The 15,223-nt window shown below is 38.2% G+C and overlaps 1 protein-coding gene across 1 annotated transcript in view; it reads left to right on the forward strand.

Moving 5' to 3' along the window:
• The first annotated feature begins 288 nt into the window (after window positions 1-288).
• Window positions 289-15,223, forward strand: part of radil2b (Ras association and DIL domains 2b) — a 28,210-nt gene continuing 13,275 nt past the window's right edge. Inside the window, exons 1-8 of the mRNA XM_067369613.1 lie at window positions 289-538; window positions 3,210-3,530; window positions 5,577-5,809; window positions 6,085-6,398; window positions 9,053-9,670; window positions 11,212-11,249; window positions 11,364-11,515; window positions 11,606-11,718. Of these exons, the coding sequence (XP_067225714.1) occupies window positions 330-538; window positions 3,210-3,530; window positions 5,577-5,809; window positions 6,085-6,398; window positions 9,053-9,670; window positions 11,212-11,249; window positions 11,364-11,515; window positions 11,606-11,718 (1,998 nt within the window). The 5' untranslated portion in view covers window positions 289-329. The remainder of the gene's footprint in view (window positions 539-3,209; window positions 3,531-5,576; window positions 5,810-6,084; window positions 6,399-9,052; window positions 9,671-11,211; window positions 11,250-11,363; window positions 11,516-11,605; window positions 11,719-15,223) is intronic.

The raw sequence follows: 15,223 nt of genomic DNA on the forward strand, positions 1-15,223 counted from the left end.
TATTATTATTATTATTTTTTTTTAATATATTTTAATGTAAATAATAAAAAAGGACACTTTTTTTCCTGAAATAAACTTTTAGATTCCGCCCTGAGGAACCGCATCAGTGTGTCTCAATAGACAGTAAGCTGCCTACCTAGTCATCATCTGTGGGCATCACAAGCGCGCGCAGCATTTTTAATCGAGAACGCGCCCGTGATGCCCAAAAGTGCTGCCCACGTAGACAGACCAGCAGCGCATGAAATATGGACACGCAGAGCAGAAAGTCATTCAGTGTTAGTTTGAGGAGTTGATGTTGCCTCTGTCTGGAGTAATGTTGTCCGGTTGGTATGACACGTGTGCTCGGGCTGGTCATTCTAACGGACCCGTTAACTAGAACACAAGAGCTCTGGGCAGTTGTTGGGATGATGATCGGGCACGAGCGGAGCTCTCAGACATCCAAGCCGCCGCCGTCAGCCTCACCTGCGGGTTTACCGGCCAGCGTGTCCCGCAGAAGATTCTCCAGGGTCGGGAGGAAACACAGCAATGGATCCGTGCAGTGAGTTCACTTACTTACCTGTAGAAAGTTATTAATGCACTGCATTTGTCATTCATAAGTTCCCCATGATGTTATGCCTATAGCTGTAAGTCAAAGCAGATACAAGATGTTTACAGTGAAGTGATTTTAGGTCTCTTACAAACTTTATTTTTAACTTTAGGTCATATTAAAAAACTTTTTATGCCTTATTTCTGATCATTTTAGAAATTGCCTTTTATGATTTTTACACTTGTTACAGTCCCAGAGTTTCAACAGACAATGTGTGAAATAATTTACGCCACAATAAACAATTTTGTGACGAAAAAAGTTTTATCATAACTTGTGTCAGTGAAGAACTTGAGACTAAATATGAGATGTTTTTATGCATGAATATAGTAAATATCACTATAACAGAGGATTTTATTATGCATCATTTCCAGTCAAGTTGGTGTTTTGTTGAATTATACAAAAAGAGTGAAAATATAATTCAGCTGTGTTTATGATTATGATAGGTACACTTCAAAAAAATGCTGGGTTAAAAACAACCCAAGTTGGTTTGAAAATGGACAAACCCAGCGTTTGGGTTGTTTTAATCCAGCAGTTGGATTAAATGTTAAATAAAGTTAAATAAATCTGCCCAGCAGGTTGAACAAACATTTAACCCAACTGCTTGGTTGAAACAACCCAGTCGCAGGGTTTGTACATTTTCAAACCAAATTGGGTTGTTTTTAACCCATTTTTTAGAGTGAAACATGTTGAAATTAGTGTTTACAAGACAAATGAATTTATTCACAAAATATGTAAAACGTCATTTCCACAACAACCTTTGACCTCATATTCCACATTCAGTTGAGATGGAAATGACACTGCAGTGGAAACGATTTCTCATGATTTCTTCTGCGGGACATTGTTAGTGGAAATATTAAACAAGTGATAGTGTAAAAAATATGTTTTAAGTTAATTTAAATTAATTGTCCATTCTGTTTGTCACAGAGTGGAAATTTGTCATTTTATATATATATATATATATATATATATATATATATATATATATATATATACACACACACAAATGCTTACACATAAAAATGCTGGGTTAAAAACAAACCAAGTTGGGTTGAAAATGGACAAACCCAGCGATTGGTATGTTTTGACCCAGCGATTGGGTTGTTTTGACCCAGCGATTGGGATGTTTTAACCCAGCGATTGGGTTGTTTTGACCCAGCGATTGGGATGTTTTAACCCAGCGATTGGGTTGTTTTGACCCAGCGATTGGGATGTTTTAACCCAGCGATTGGGTTGTTTTGACCCAGCGATTGGGATGTTTTAACCCAGCGATTGGGTTGTTTTGACCCAGCGATTGGGATGTTTTAACCCAGCGATTGGGTTGTTTTGACCCAGCGATTGGGTTGTTTTAACCCAGTGATTGGGATGTTTTGACCCAGCGATTGGGATGTTTTAACCCAGCGATTGGGTTGTTTTGACCCAGCGATTGGGTTGTTTTAACCCAGCGATTGGGATGTTTTGACCCAGCGATTGGGATGTTTTGACCCAGCGTTTGAGATGTTTTGACCCAGCGATTGGGATGTTTTGACCCAGCGATTGGGATGTTTTGACCCAGCGATTGGGTTGTTTTGACCTAGCGATTGGGTTGTTTTGACCTAGCGATTGGGTTGTTTTAACCCAGCGATTGGGTTGTTTTAAACCAGCGATTGGGTTGTTTTGACCCAGCGATTGGGTTGTTTTGACCCAGCGATTGGGATGTTTTAACCCAGCGATTGGGATGTTTTAACCCAGCGATTGGGATGTTTTAACCCAGCGATTGGGTTGTTTTAACCCAATGATTGGGTTATTTTGACCCAGCGGTTGGGTTAAATGTTCGCCCAACGTCCTGGGTAGTTTTATTTAAATCAACTATAGACCCTTTTCACATTTCCGGGTTACCTGTATTTCTTGCTTAAAATGAACCCAAAGTATGTTGAAAATTAACATTGATTAATATGCTGAACATTTATTAATAAGTTTAATGAATAATAATTAAACAATAAACATTTATTAAAGTGCTTATTAATAAATGTTCACCTTTCGATTATTATTGTTGCCTCTAGTAATTATGTGTCTGATTTTTAATTTCCAAATTTTTAATTTTGGGTTCATTTTAAGTAATTTTTAAGCAATAGTTGGGTTAAATAAAACAGTCCCAGCACATTGGGCAAACATTTAACCCAACCGCTGGGTTTGTCCATTTTCAACCAACTTGGGTTGTTTTTTACCCAGAATTTTTAGAGCGTAGAATTGAACAGAATTACACCAACCTTGAAATGTTTCCAAGCACCCCACAATAATATAAAAAGCTTAATCAGAACAATCAATTAAAATAGCGCCAGAGTACCAACTATTCTCTTGGAATAATTAAAAATGTGTGAGGTTAGAGATTTTATTTAGGCCCCAAAAGATGAAGAAACACACTCACTGCTGACGCAATGAAAAGGAGCTTTTGTGCCACTGCTACTGAAGTAATCTGGTGACAGGATTTAGACAAAATCCTCAAAGTATTATAAGAATATTCAGGGGAACTGAGGGGTACAGAGGTTGTTTGTTTCATTAGCAAACTGGACGCAAGTAATGGACAGCCAGACTAAAGCAATGTAGGTTTGCATCGAGTCACAACCCGTTTGTTTCCCTCCTCCAGGTCGAGCTCATCCAGCGGCACGGCCAGATCGACGGAGAGCGTCGGCGTCCGGCAGCCGGCAAAGAGCAAGATCCGGCGGCACCAGCACCGTCTGTCGGCTGTGTTCGGCCGTGGCCCTCGGCGAGCTTCAGCGGAGATGACCGCCGCAGGAGAGGAGGAGACGGCGGTGACGGACGACCCCTCCGAGCTGTCCAATCATGTCACGGCTCCAGGCATTCTGAAGATTTTTGGCACGGAGATTTGCGAAGGAGCAAACTACAAGAGCGTACTGGCCACGACACACTCCAGTGCCAAAGAGCTGGTTAAAGAGGCACTCGCCAGGTGAGGCCAAACACTCAAACTCAAGGCTAGGAGACGTGTCAGTAAATTATTCAGCAGTGTTATTGATTTGACTGCCCTGACACTATCGGATAAGAGTGAATAATGATTCTGATGTCTTCTGTAGAGACCTGAATTGAACTTGTTTCATAATGAATGAACCAGTTGAGTTGAATAAGGACACTGTTCATAATATGCATAATTCTGTTTATTACTGTGAATTATATTGTATAAAGTGCTATAGGAATATAAGTGTCTTGATGTATATTTAGGTTCATATGAAATATGAATAACTGGTTTGATAATCTTATATAACTGTACATCAGAGTGAAACGCTTCGCAAACAAGAACAAATGTAGGGCGGGGCTTGATTTAGTCTGTGTGGAATTGATTGGATGGTTGTGGTTTGCTATTGGTGGATCTCATATGAGTGACAGGTTGCCCCGCCCTCATCATCAGAGAAGAGGAAAGATGCTGCAAAAGGGAGGAGATGATATTTTAATTAAAGATTATGAGGAACAATAATGATATACATGGATAAATCGCTGCAATATTGGTTTCATGGGGACTTTAAATTCATAATGCTGTTGCTGTTATGAGCAAAATGTCCAGATGATTTTCTGAAGGCTTTTGGAAAATGGCCTTTGTGCACATTGGTTAAAGTTCAAATTGCATATGAAGTTTTCATAACAAAAGTCTCGATAGGTTTGGAAAAGTTTGAAGTTCAAGGCAAAATGAATTCTTTGGTGAAGGAAAGCCGGTTTGGATAGAATGCTGCGTCAGCACTCAAATACTGAACCTCCTCTGTTCTTTCCTAATTCTACAACTAGAATTTGTGCCTGAAAGTGTCTAAGATCATAATGTTTGTTCGTTTTTAAAAGAAACGAATGCTTTTATTCATCAAGGATGCATTAAATTGATCAAAAGTGACATTTATAATTTTACAAAAGATTTTATTTCAAATAAATGCTGTTCTTTTGAACTTCCTATTCATCAAAGAATCCTGAAAAATAAAATGTATCACAGTTTCCACAAAAATATAAAACTGTTCAACATTGATAATAATCAAAAATGTTTCTTGAGCAGCAAATCATCATATCAGAATGATTTCTGAAGGATCATGTGACACTGAAGACTGGAGTAATGATGCTGAAAATTCAGCTTTCATCACAGGAATGAATTACACTTTACTATATATATATATAGCCTACAGTCAAACCAAAATCTATTCAGACACCTTGAACATTTAATTCATTAATGTAGTTTGTTCACTATAGGTTAAAAAATGGTAATAAATTATGACAAGATCTTGGTAGTCACTTACATAAATGAACTATAGTGTCCTGCACCCACTAGTAAAAATATATCAAAAATATAAAAAATGTCTGAATATTTTTTGGTTTGACTGTATATATATATTTATATTATATATATAGTCACTCCTGCTCACCAAGGCTCCATTTATTTGATCAAAAATACAGTAAAAATTGTGAAATATTATTCCAATGTAAAATATCTGTTTTCTATGTGAATATATAGTAAAGTGTAATTTATTCCTGTGATCAAAGCTGAATTTTCAGCATCAGTACTCCAGTCTTCAGTGTCACATGATCCTTCAGAAATCATTCTGATATGATGATTTGCTGCTCAAGAAACATTTATGATTATTATCAATTCTGGAAACAGTCATATTTTTGTGGAAATCATGGTACATTTTATTTTTCAGGATTCTTTGATGAATAGAACGTTCAAAAGAACAGCATTTATTTGAAATAGAATCTTTCGTAACATTATAAATGTCACTTTTGATCAATTTAATGCATCCTCAATGAATAAAAGTATTAATTTCTTTTTTTTTAAAAAAACAACAAACATTATGATCTTAGATACTTTCAGGCACACATTCTAGTTGTAGAATTAGGAAAGAACAGAGGAGGTTCAGTATTTGAGTGCTGACGCAGCATTCTATCCAAACTGGTTTGCGTTCACCAAAGAATTAATTTCACCTTAATATATATATGAGCTGCTGTGCTGTTTGTATTATTTCAGATACTCCCTGAGCAAAGCAGTAGCTGATGACTATGTGTTGTGTGATGTGATCGGCTGCATTGAAAACCAGTGCTGGAGGACGGAATGTGTTCGTGTGGTTGGAGACAATGAGAAGCCGCTCCTGCTGCAGTCGCTCTGGAAACCCAGAGAGGGATTTGCTCGCCGGTTTGAGATCCAGCGCAAGGCCACAGTGGAGGAAAACTACTCTAAAGACAAAGACACGGTGACCGCCGGTATGCCTCACTACAATCACTTCTGCATTTTCAAATCTAGTTGATATTTTGGGCCACTAAAATGCTATATTTTACAAACGCATTGGCGTATTGTTACAAAACTTGGTGTGTGTCTTCGGCATGATGCCTTGAAGGTACTTAAAAAGTTTCGGGGCAGCGCCACCTTGTGGTGAAAAATGATTAAGTTTGATGAGGCCCCCTAAAAGGCTCTATACATGAAGCGGCTGACAGAACCTTTTCTTCATGTTTAATACTTTCAATATCTCATTCTCCAGGCTTAAACGCACAGGCACGGAAGCTGCAGAAGACGCGCTCCAGGGGCAAATCTGTCCCGCTGGACGTGAGTGAGTGCGTGAGTGATGGCAGACTCAATCTGTTTAAGAGTCTCAGCGAGACGGACCTGCCAGCCGAGGCTCACAGTCCAGAGACTACAGAGGATCCAGAGGCCGAGGCCTACAAAGCAACGCCGTGTCCTGCCAGTGAACGCGAGGAGACGGAGAGTAGCGACGACAACACCACACAGTATTCCATTCATCCGCCCCTGGATTTCCCCTACTTCCTGCTTCTGCAGGGCTTCAGTTACAGACAGGTAGGACAGACTCGCTCTATATCGCTCGCACTTCCTCGCTTCTTTCCTCCAGCCCAACTAACACAAGCGTCACTGTTTCTGCCGTGAAGGTTTTTATCAGTATCTGTGTTTACATCCACATACTTTAATGTAAATTTGGAAAAAACACTGGATGGAAACTCTAAAATGCACAATAAAAATGAGGTGGATAATTATTTTATCTGATAAGAAGCTCTGAATAAATTCCTCGATGTGCAACAAAACACTCAGCAGAGGCTGTGATTGGATAACTGGACTAACCAGCGGACCAATCACATCGCAGCATCTCAAATGTTGGTTTGGTGGTTCTGAAACGTCTGAGTCAAAGTCTGTCATCAGAATGATTTGGTTTGATTCCCTGCAGAAGCGTCTCGCACGATTGTGTTCCCAAACACCAAGAGAACATGACAGCGTTTGTTGTGTTTCGTCTGACGCTCTGAGACCAACTCATTTATGATGGAGGAGAAAGAGCCTGACTGAAGAAACTTACATTTATATTACTGATATTGTGCACCAATTTCCAAGGAAGTGGTGATTTTGTTCTCTTGAACGCTGCCTTATTGGCAGATGTTTTATGGGAAATTCCAATTTTGCAATCACACATTAAGTAAAGTGTATTATTTATTTCCATAATAAGTACTCTTTTTAAAAATATGCAAAAGTATGCATCTTTTTCCCAAGGGTTTTTGCACCACAATTTAGCAAAATGAACTGTTTTTATGTTGTCACTGTTAGTTATGAATCTGTACTGTTAAACTACAGAATTATAGGGATGTTCACTCTTTGTTTTTGGAAAAAAAATTCATTTACTGATCAGATTTTACAATCTTGCAATCACAGTGATTCACTCCCTTTAAACTGGATAATACAACACAGGTGACGTCAATGTACCGTGGAAAAAAATGATCCCATATCCCTTCGATCCCACTGGAAAATAACAGATTGGGCCAAACAGAGGAAAAATGGCATGAAAAATGTCAACGTATGCAAAAACAGGCCTAGTGTTAAGGCTGGACGGGAAGTGGTGCGTCCGAAGGGTGGACAGATTTCCTGACAGATTATCTGTGCACACGGATGACCGGCCGTAAATGATCACACAAGCACACACTCTCTGTACATTACTCCACAGGCGTGTCTGTTGTATTTACAGATGACAAGCTCCACCTAAAGACCTGTGTGTGTGTGATGCTCTCTGTAGATCCACTGATGGCAGTAACTATTGTAGTCTTGATCATTGTGGTTCAAGTGCTGAATTGTAATTGTTAAACTTTCCAAGGATCAGCATGATTTGATCTGGCAGATCAAACCGTAAGTCGTAGAGACTTTGAACTTTGAGGGCTGGTAGAACTCACACCGTCTACAACGTCACCAACGTCATGTTTGGAGTTTACTAAAATGGCTATAACTCATGAACGGAGTGAGATATTTTCACCAAATTTGGCATACCTATGTAAGAGCTCATTCTGTGGTTGTGTGAAAAAGGACGTGGCAACTGGCCACTTGATGGCGCTAAAACATAAAAAAAACATGAAAATGGCTATAACTACTTCACCGTTAGTCTGATTGACTTGAAAATTGGCATGCAGTGTCTTTGTCCAAGCTGCCATGATTGTCAGTGAGGACATTGACATATCTCAAAAAACATGTCCGCCATCGGCCAATGAAATTTGAGCAGCTATCAGGCAAGGTTAACAAAGACCGATTTGAACGAAACTCACTGGGCCTGTTTGACTCATGGCTTTAGAGGCCTGTGAGAAATTCGAAAGAAATTGGCCATTATTTAGTAGTAATAGTAATTAATATTTGAATTTAAGGTAACACTTTATTTTAGGGTCTTTTAACTAGTTGCTTATTAGCATACATACTGGAAAATTGGCTGATTATTGAGCACATAATAATGCCTTATTCTACATTCTTAATTCCACCTAATACCTAAACTTAACAACTACCTTACTAACTATTAATAAGCAGTAAATTATGAGTTCATTGAGGGAAAAGTCGTAGTTAATAGTGTGTTTGTGTACTTTTATTTTTATATTTTTAATTTTGATGTTAATTTTAGTTTAATTTTCATTTTGTTATGTGCTTTTGACACTCTTTAAAATTATTTTTCAAATATTGCTATTTAGTTTATTATTTTTTATTTTTATTTTTTTAGTTTTTGTTAGCTTTAGTTATTATTTATTTCCAGTTAATGCTTCAACTTATTATTATTATTTCAGTTTATTGCCGAGGCAAACTTTTTCATTTCCGTTTAAAGTTTTTTAACCAATATTTATATTTCAGTTTATTTTAATAGAGTTATCTTTAGTTGACGATAATAACCCTGATGTGGATCAGAGTCTGACTTCAAAAAAATATATATATTTTAAATAAACCACAAAATGTTGACATATGAAGAATATTTAACTTTTTATATATATATATATATATATATATATATATATATATATACTTGTCAAACCATCTAAAAGTAACATTTTTGGCTTCACTAAAACTAGTTCAAATGCCTTTTTCAATTGTAGGACACTTTCTTTAAGTGCATTCCCTTAACTGTATTGTATGTGCACTTAATATGAAGAATATTAAGAACTTGCATGTAATGAATTTTTTAATCTGTTTGATTGGCTCCTCAGGATTTTGTCATCTATGCATTGATCAACAGCTGCACAGTATTCGGACGGCGTGATGAGCGAACTGAGCCCGAGAGCGATGCGGAAAGCCAGTATCTCTGGGCTCCAGATCTGCTGCCGCGTCACTGCTGCGTCCGGCGCCTGGACATCTCTCCGGCCTCGGCGGGCGGCCGGTCCGGCAGCGTGACCCTACTGAAACCCCTCAACAGAGCGAAAGTGAAGAGGAACGGAGCCGCCGTCAGCCATGAAGTGGAGCTGCAGTCGGGAGACGTCGTCAGCTTGGGTGATCATTACCTCTTCATGTATAAAGACCCGACTTCTGCAGCCGCGCAGACGTACACACGGCCTCCTCTCTGTCAAACGTGTGTGCTGTCAGAGAATACCAGAACCTGCTTCAGAGACCTGGAGGGAGCAGAACTGGTTCTGCCGTATGATGTGGAACATGAATCCCGGGTCCTGGAGGAGATCTTTACAATGGTTGACCAGGATAAGTCCGCACACAAACTGACCGCGGCGTTCCTGCTGTGCTTGTGTCTCCAGCAGTCCGCCACTCATTTCTCAATGCCCGCCCTCCGCAGACTGCTTCTGCAGACGGCCAATCGGCTTCAAACGCTCGTATGGGTGAGTCTGTTCAGCCAACATCTTGATTTATAATAATGTTGAGAGGAAATGCAACCACATATACCCAAAATATCTCACAAGTAAGAGTGCGCATGCCCTACATCCAAGTTAATAATAAGTAACTTTTTTTTATTGCCACTTAAAGGGATAGTTCACCCAAAAATGAAAATTCTGTCATCATTTACGCACCCTCAAATTGTTCCAAACCTGTATGAATTTCTTTTTTTCTGCTGAACACAAAGGAAGATATTTGGAAGAATGTTTGTAACCAAGCAGATCTCGCCACCATTGACTGCCTTTAGTATTTTTTCCCACTATGGTAGCCAATGGGCAGAAATTTTAATTTTTGTGTGAACTATCCCTTTAAAGCTCCGATATACTTCAAGCGAAACTGGTGTGACGTCATTTTGAGCAAAATCAGGCCAAAACACAGTTTGTTTCTGGAATTCGAAAGCCTTCAAACTACCATTGCTTGACGGCAGTGATGTAACAGGTGGGTGTGGCTCTGAGGCCCCACCTTCTTCGAGGTGTAAATCTCTGATTCAATTCTTCTGTTCAGACATGAGTAAAAACATGAAGACGCTGTAGAGCCGCTTTATAGTAGAAACTGAAGCTGAACTGCTGTTTTCTCATTTTTGTTATTGAGAAGAAAGCACATATTACATAAAACATATTACTTTAGCTAAAGTATTCGTATCAATGCTGCCATTGACCTCACCACCTCATACATTTATGATTTTTAAACAAAACAAACTACTTTTATGAATTATTTCCCCACAGTAGTATGATTACTTGCTGAATCAATCAGATGGCTAAATGAATCAGCTTAGTGAATAATTCAATGACTCTTGTTTTGTTCCCGACTGAATCAAAGTGTTGAAAGAATCTGTCGAGCGAATGACTCACACTTAAAGACATTGGCTGTGTCCCAAATCGCCCCCCATACCCTCATTCACTATTCCCTGCATTAGTCTAATATAGTTCACTTGAAGGAGTGAATGAAAACGAGTGAGTGAATTCGGACCAATTGTGCGTGCTGCTTAATTCACTTTTTTTTGCTCCTGACTAAATCAATGTGTTCGACTTGCTCTTAAAGACATCCATTTGTTGCCACCTACTGGTGTAATGATGTAACATGCAGAAAAAGTCACTGCATTAAAGGGGTAGTTCACCCTAAAATGAGCACTTTGTCTTTAGTTACTCTCCCTCAAATTGTTTCTTTCCTCTGCGGAATGCAAAAGAAGGAATTTTGAAGAATGTTGGTATACCAAACAATTTCAGTTCCCAGTTGTATGAAGAAAAATTACAATGGAAGTCAATGGGAACCGAAACTGCTTTCTTACCAAGATTCTTCAAAATATATTATTTTATGATCTGCGGGAGAAAGAAAGTCATACAGATAATTGATGACAGATTTTTCATTTTTGGGTGAACTATCCCTTTAAATTTGAGGACTGTACATAACTTGGTGCTTTTACATCCTTTATGAAACAAATAATTTTACAATGTGACTGTTTTGTATCTTTTATACCCTAATACAGGAAAAGGCAAAGGAACTTGCAGCTTTGCAGCCTGAAATGTAAGAGCAGAATGATTTGTTTCTCCTCAAATCATAACCAGAAAAATTAAATGCAATTTCTCAGGCACAGCTTACATTAAAAGCAGATTTTCCTCGCTCTTCTGACGCAAGCAGAAGTGATTCAGACTGGCTGATCCAGGGTCTGGAGCCGCTGGTCCTGTGGATGTCCAACTCCGTCCAGATCCTTCACTTCATTCACCAGGAGCTTCCTCGTCTGCTGCATGGGATCTCTCAGGAGGAGGAGGAGGAGGAGGAAGACTGCATTGGTAGAGTTCAAAATCAATGCGTTCTTATGTGATTAATGTGATGTCTCGGTTCAGATTCAATGCCTTTCCGTCTCTGTGGTTGTATTTTAGCGGTTCTGGAGCTGCGCCTGTCGTCTGTGCGCTCGGCCAGCGAGGAGGCCATGACGGTCCTGGAGGAGGTTCTTATGTTCACCTTCCAGCAGTGTGTCTATTATCTCACCAAGGTCTGACCGTCTTCCTACTCAAAGGGATAGTTCACCCAAAAATGATCATTCTGTCATCATTTTTTCAAAAGCTGTGCTTGTAAGTGGATCACAAACAGTGAAAGTCAATGTGGTCCAATGTTGTTTTGGGTGAACTATCCAATTTATTTAACCTGTTAACTGTTGCCTCCCTTTTTCTGAACTTAAATGGTTGTAATTCATGAATTCACCATCTTTCTTTACACCACAAAAGTGTTTGTTACATATAATCAATCTGATGGCATTACTGATTGTACATAAGAACAATAATCAGACTCTAGCTTTCGCTGTGAGCACGTTTCAGTGTCATCGTCTGTGATGAATAACATCAGGAAGTCAGGTTAGCAGGCCTAGAAAAACACTGGCATTGTGAATGTGGTTGAACACAGCATCGATCTCAAATGCTTCCAGATGTCTTGCTTGCATGTGACCTTGATGGACCTTTTCGGCTTGTGGATATGAATGAATCTAGTGTATCGTGCATGTATGAGATGTTCATATCGTTTTCACTCGTGGTCTCGGATGGACCCCGCTGTATTAGAGCTGCATGATTAATTGTTTGAAGATGGGGATCTCGATTCAAACACATACGCGATCATATTCCTAAATGACAGCGATTCGACTGTGTCTGTTAAACCTTTTACAAGCCGATCACAGCGAACATTCAGACCTGCGTTCTGAGCCAGAGAGAGAGAGCAGTTATGTATAGGTTTGAAACGGCTTCACAAACAGACTTTTCAACCACATTGTTTTTGTTACAATAATTCAAATTATCACAGAAGTACTGGCATAAAAGTTTATAGCTCAGATATAAACACTGATGTCAACAGTAGTGATCAAAATAAAGTAAATGAACTTGATGCTTCAGATAAAGATTGCATCAATTACATCATTACACCAGTAGGTGGCGACAAGTGACTGTTAAAAATGTATTTGTCATTGAAACATTCGTTTAAAAGATTCATTCAAAAACATTGATTCATCCAGTAATGAAACAAGTGAAGACTTTATGAGTGAGTCATTGAAACATTTATTCAAGAGATTCGTTCAAAAACACTGATTCATCCAGTAATGAAACCAGTGAAGACTTTATGAGTGAGTCATTGAATCATTCACTCAAGAGATTCATTCAAAACACTGATTCATCCAGTATAGAAACCAGTGAAGACTTTATGAGTGAGTCATTGAATCATTCATTCAAGAGATTCATTCAAAAACACTGATTCATCCAGTAATGAAACCAGTGAGGATTTTATGAGTGAGTCATTGAAACATTGATTCAAGAGAATCATTCAAAACACTGATTCATCCAGTAATGAAACAAGTGAAGACTTTATGAGTGAGTCGTTGAATCATTCATTCAAGAGATTCATTCAAAACACTGATTCATCCAGTAATGAAACAAGTGAAGTCTTCATGAGTGAATCATTGAATCATTCATTCAAGAGATTTGTTCAAAAACACTGATTTATCCAGTAATGAAAACAGTGAAGTCTTTATGAGTGAGTCATTGAATCATTCATTCAAGAGATTCATTCAAAACACTGATTCATCCAGTAATGAAACAAGTGAAGTCTTTATGAGTGAGTCAATCATTCATCCAAGAGATTTGTTCAAAACACTGATTCATCCAGTAATGAAAACAGTGAAGTCTTTATGAGTGAGTCAATCATTCATCCAAGAGATTTGTTCAAAAATGCCGATTTTTAAAAAAATAATTAATTCAAATAAATATATATTTTTAAATAGACTGCAACAATTAACATTTTGTCAGAACCTCTATAAATTACATGTTATTTTGGTTAGGTGTCTGTTCAAAAAATCATGATTCTCAATTTATCCAGAATCGTGTAGCTCTGCATCTGAATTATTTCTATTTTCTATTATATTTATGGATTTAGATTTAGTTATCTATTATGACCTTGCTCATAACTGTTGTCAGATGTTATAATCAAATCCTGTCAGAATCCACTGGTTTCAGTGGCAGTTTTTGTGTGCAAGTCTGAGTCAGTTACTGCGCAGAGTCTTATCAGAGTTTCTCTTCCCTTTTAGCGCAGGCGAGAGGCGAGTGCTGTCCGCTGATAACTACCTTCACTGAGTGACGCGGGGAATTACACAGAGTTTAGCATTTCTTCTGCACTCTTATTCTGGTTCTGTTTGTGCATGCAAATATAAGCAGAAAACAGAGATAAACTCAAGCTGTTGTGCTGTGACGTGTGCGTACAGCCACACTAACCTTTATTTAATTCAGTTTGGCATGATGTCAGCTCCAACTCATCCATATAATTTCTTGAGCAGCAAATCATCATATCAGAATGATTTCTGAAGGATCATGTGACACTGAAGACTGGAGTAATGATGCTGAAAATTCAGCTTTGATCACAGGAATAAATTACACTTTACTATATATTCAACAGCTGTTTTACATTGGAATAATAGTTCACTGTTTTTACTGTATATTTGATGAAATAAATGCCTTGGTGAGCAGAAAAGACTTTTTTAAAAACATTAACACCCCAAACTTTTGAACGGTATAAACTCTATGACCGAAGTGATTAAACGTTTCCTCAGATGTATTTCTGATGTGATTCTGCTGAATTTCAGCAGGTTTGTTTCTCACTGCTCTCCTTCATTGTTCAGACATAACTTGGCAAAGCCCGTATTTGGGATTGATTTGTATTCTGCATGGGAAAATCCTCAAATGTCTCGACCTTTGGGAAATTATAATTCTAAGAGATTATTTAAGAGACTTTGAATGGGTGTGATTTGATTTAGCGCAATGTAAGGTCCAACATCTTGATGAGGCTTTTCTGTGGAAAAAGAAAACTAGGTTTATAGGAATGTGAATCAAATTTCTGGCCAAAAGTGAATTACAACATCAACCTTGAGATATTAGTGAAAACATATTCAGTTTGTTTTTTCTCACTCATGTTTCACACCAATAAGTTTGAATAGATACACATTAATTAAGGCCAAACCCCATAATGACGGTAATCACGTTTTTTTTGTCAATTAACCTTATCCTTGACTAATTTGTATTCATTATAAAGATAATCACATCAAGCACTTAATTAAAAAAGTTAGTCGTGGGAATTTTCCCTGAGAACAAACTCAAACATTTTTATTGATGTTCATTTATATTGAGAGTGGAAATGATTAAACTGTGGTTTGAGAATCCAGTCCTCTGTAAATGACATTTTATACTTTGAAATCTTGGCAAAATGTCCTTTTCTATGCTTATGCAGTGCCAGTGCTCCATTATGAGGTCAAAATTGAATCGAAAACAAACACGACCGGTTGGAAAGCAAACTGATGTTTTTCGACTACAATAACAGGCTCTGTTTTCTCTGTTGAAGTTTGGTGTGTGATTGTATCTCGCTGAGAAGGAAACAGCTGCTGGTGGGTTTAAACTAATAAAAGCACGTTTTGTTGGTGATTCTCAGTGCTGGACACAAAATATTCACTTTGTATTCAGTCTGAAGAGTTC

The sequence above is a fragment of the Chanodichthys erythropterus genome, chromosome 19, assembly GCF_024489055.1.
Source record: "Chanodichthys erythropterus isolate Z2021 chromosome 19, ASM2448905v1, whole genome shotgun sequence".
In the NCBI taxonomy this organism is placed as follows: Eukaryota; Metazoa; Chordata; class Actinopteri; order Cypriniformes; family Xenocyprididae; genus Chanodichthys; species Chanodichthys erythropterus.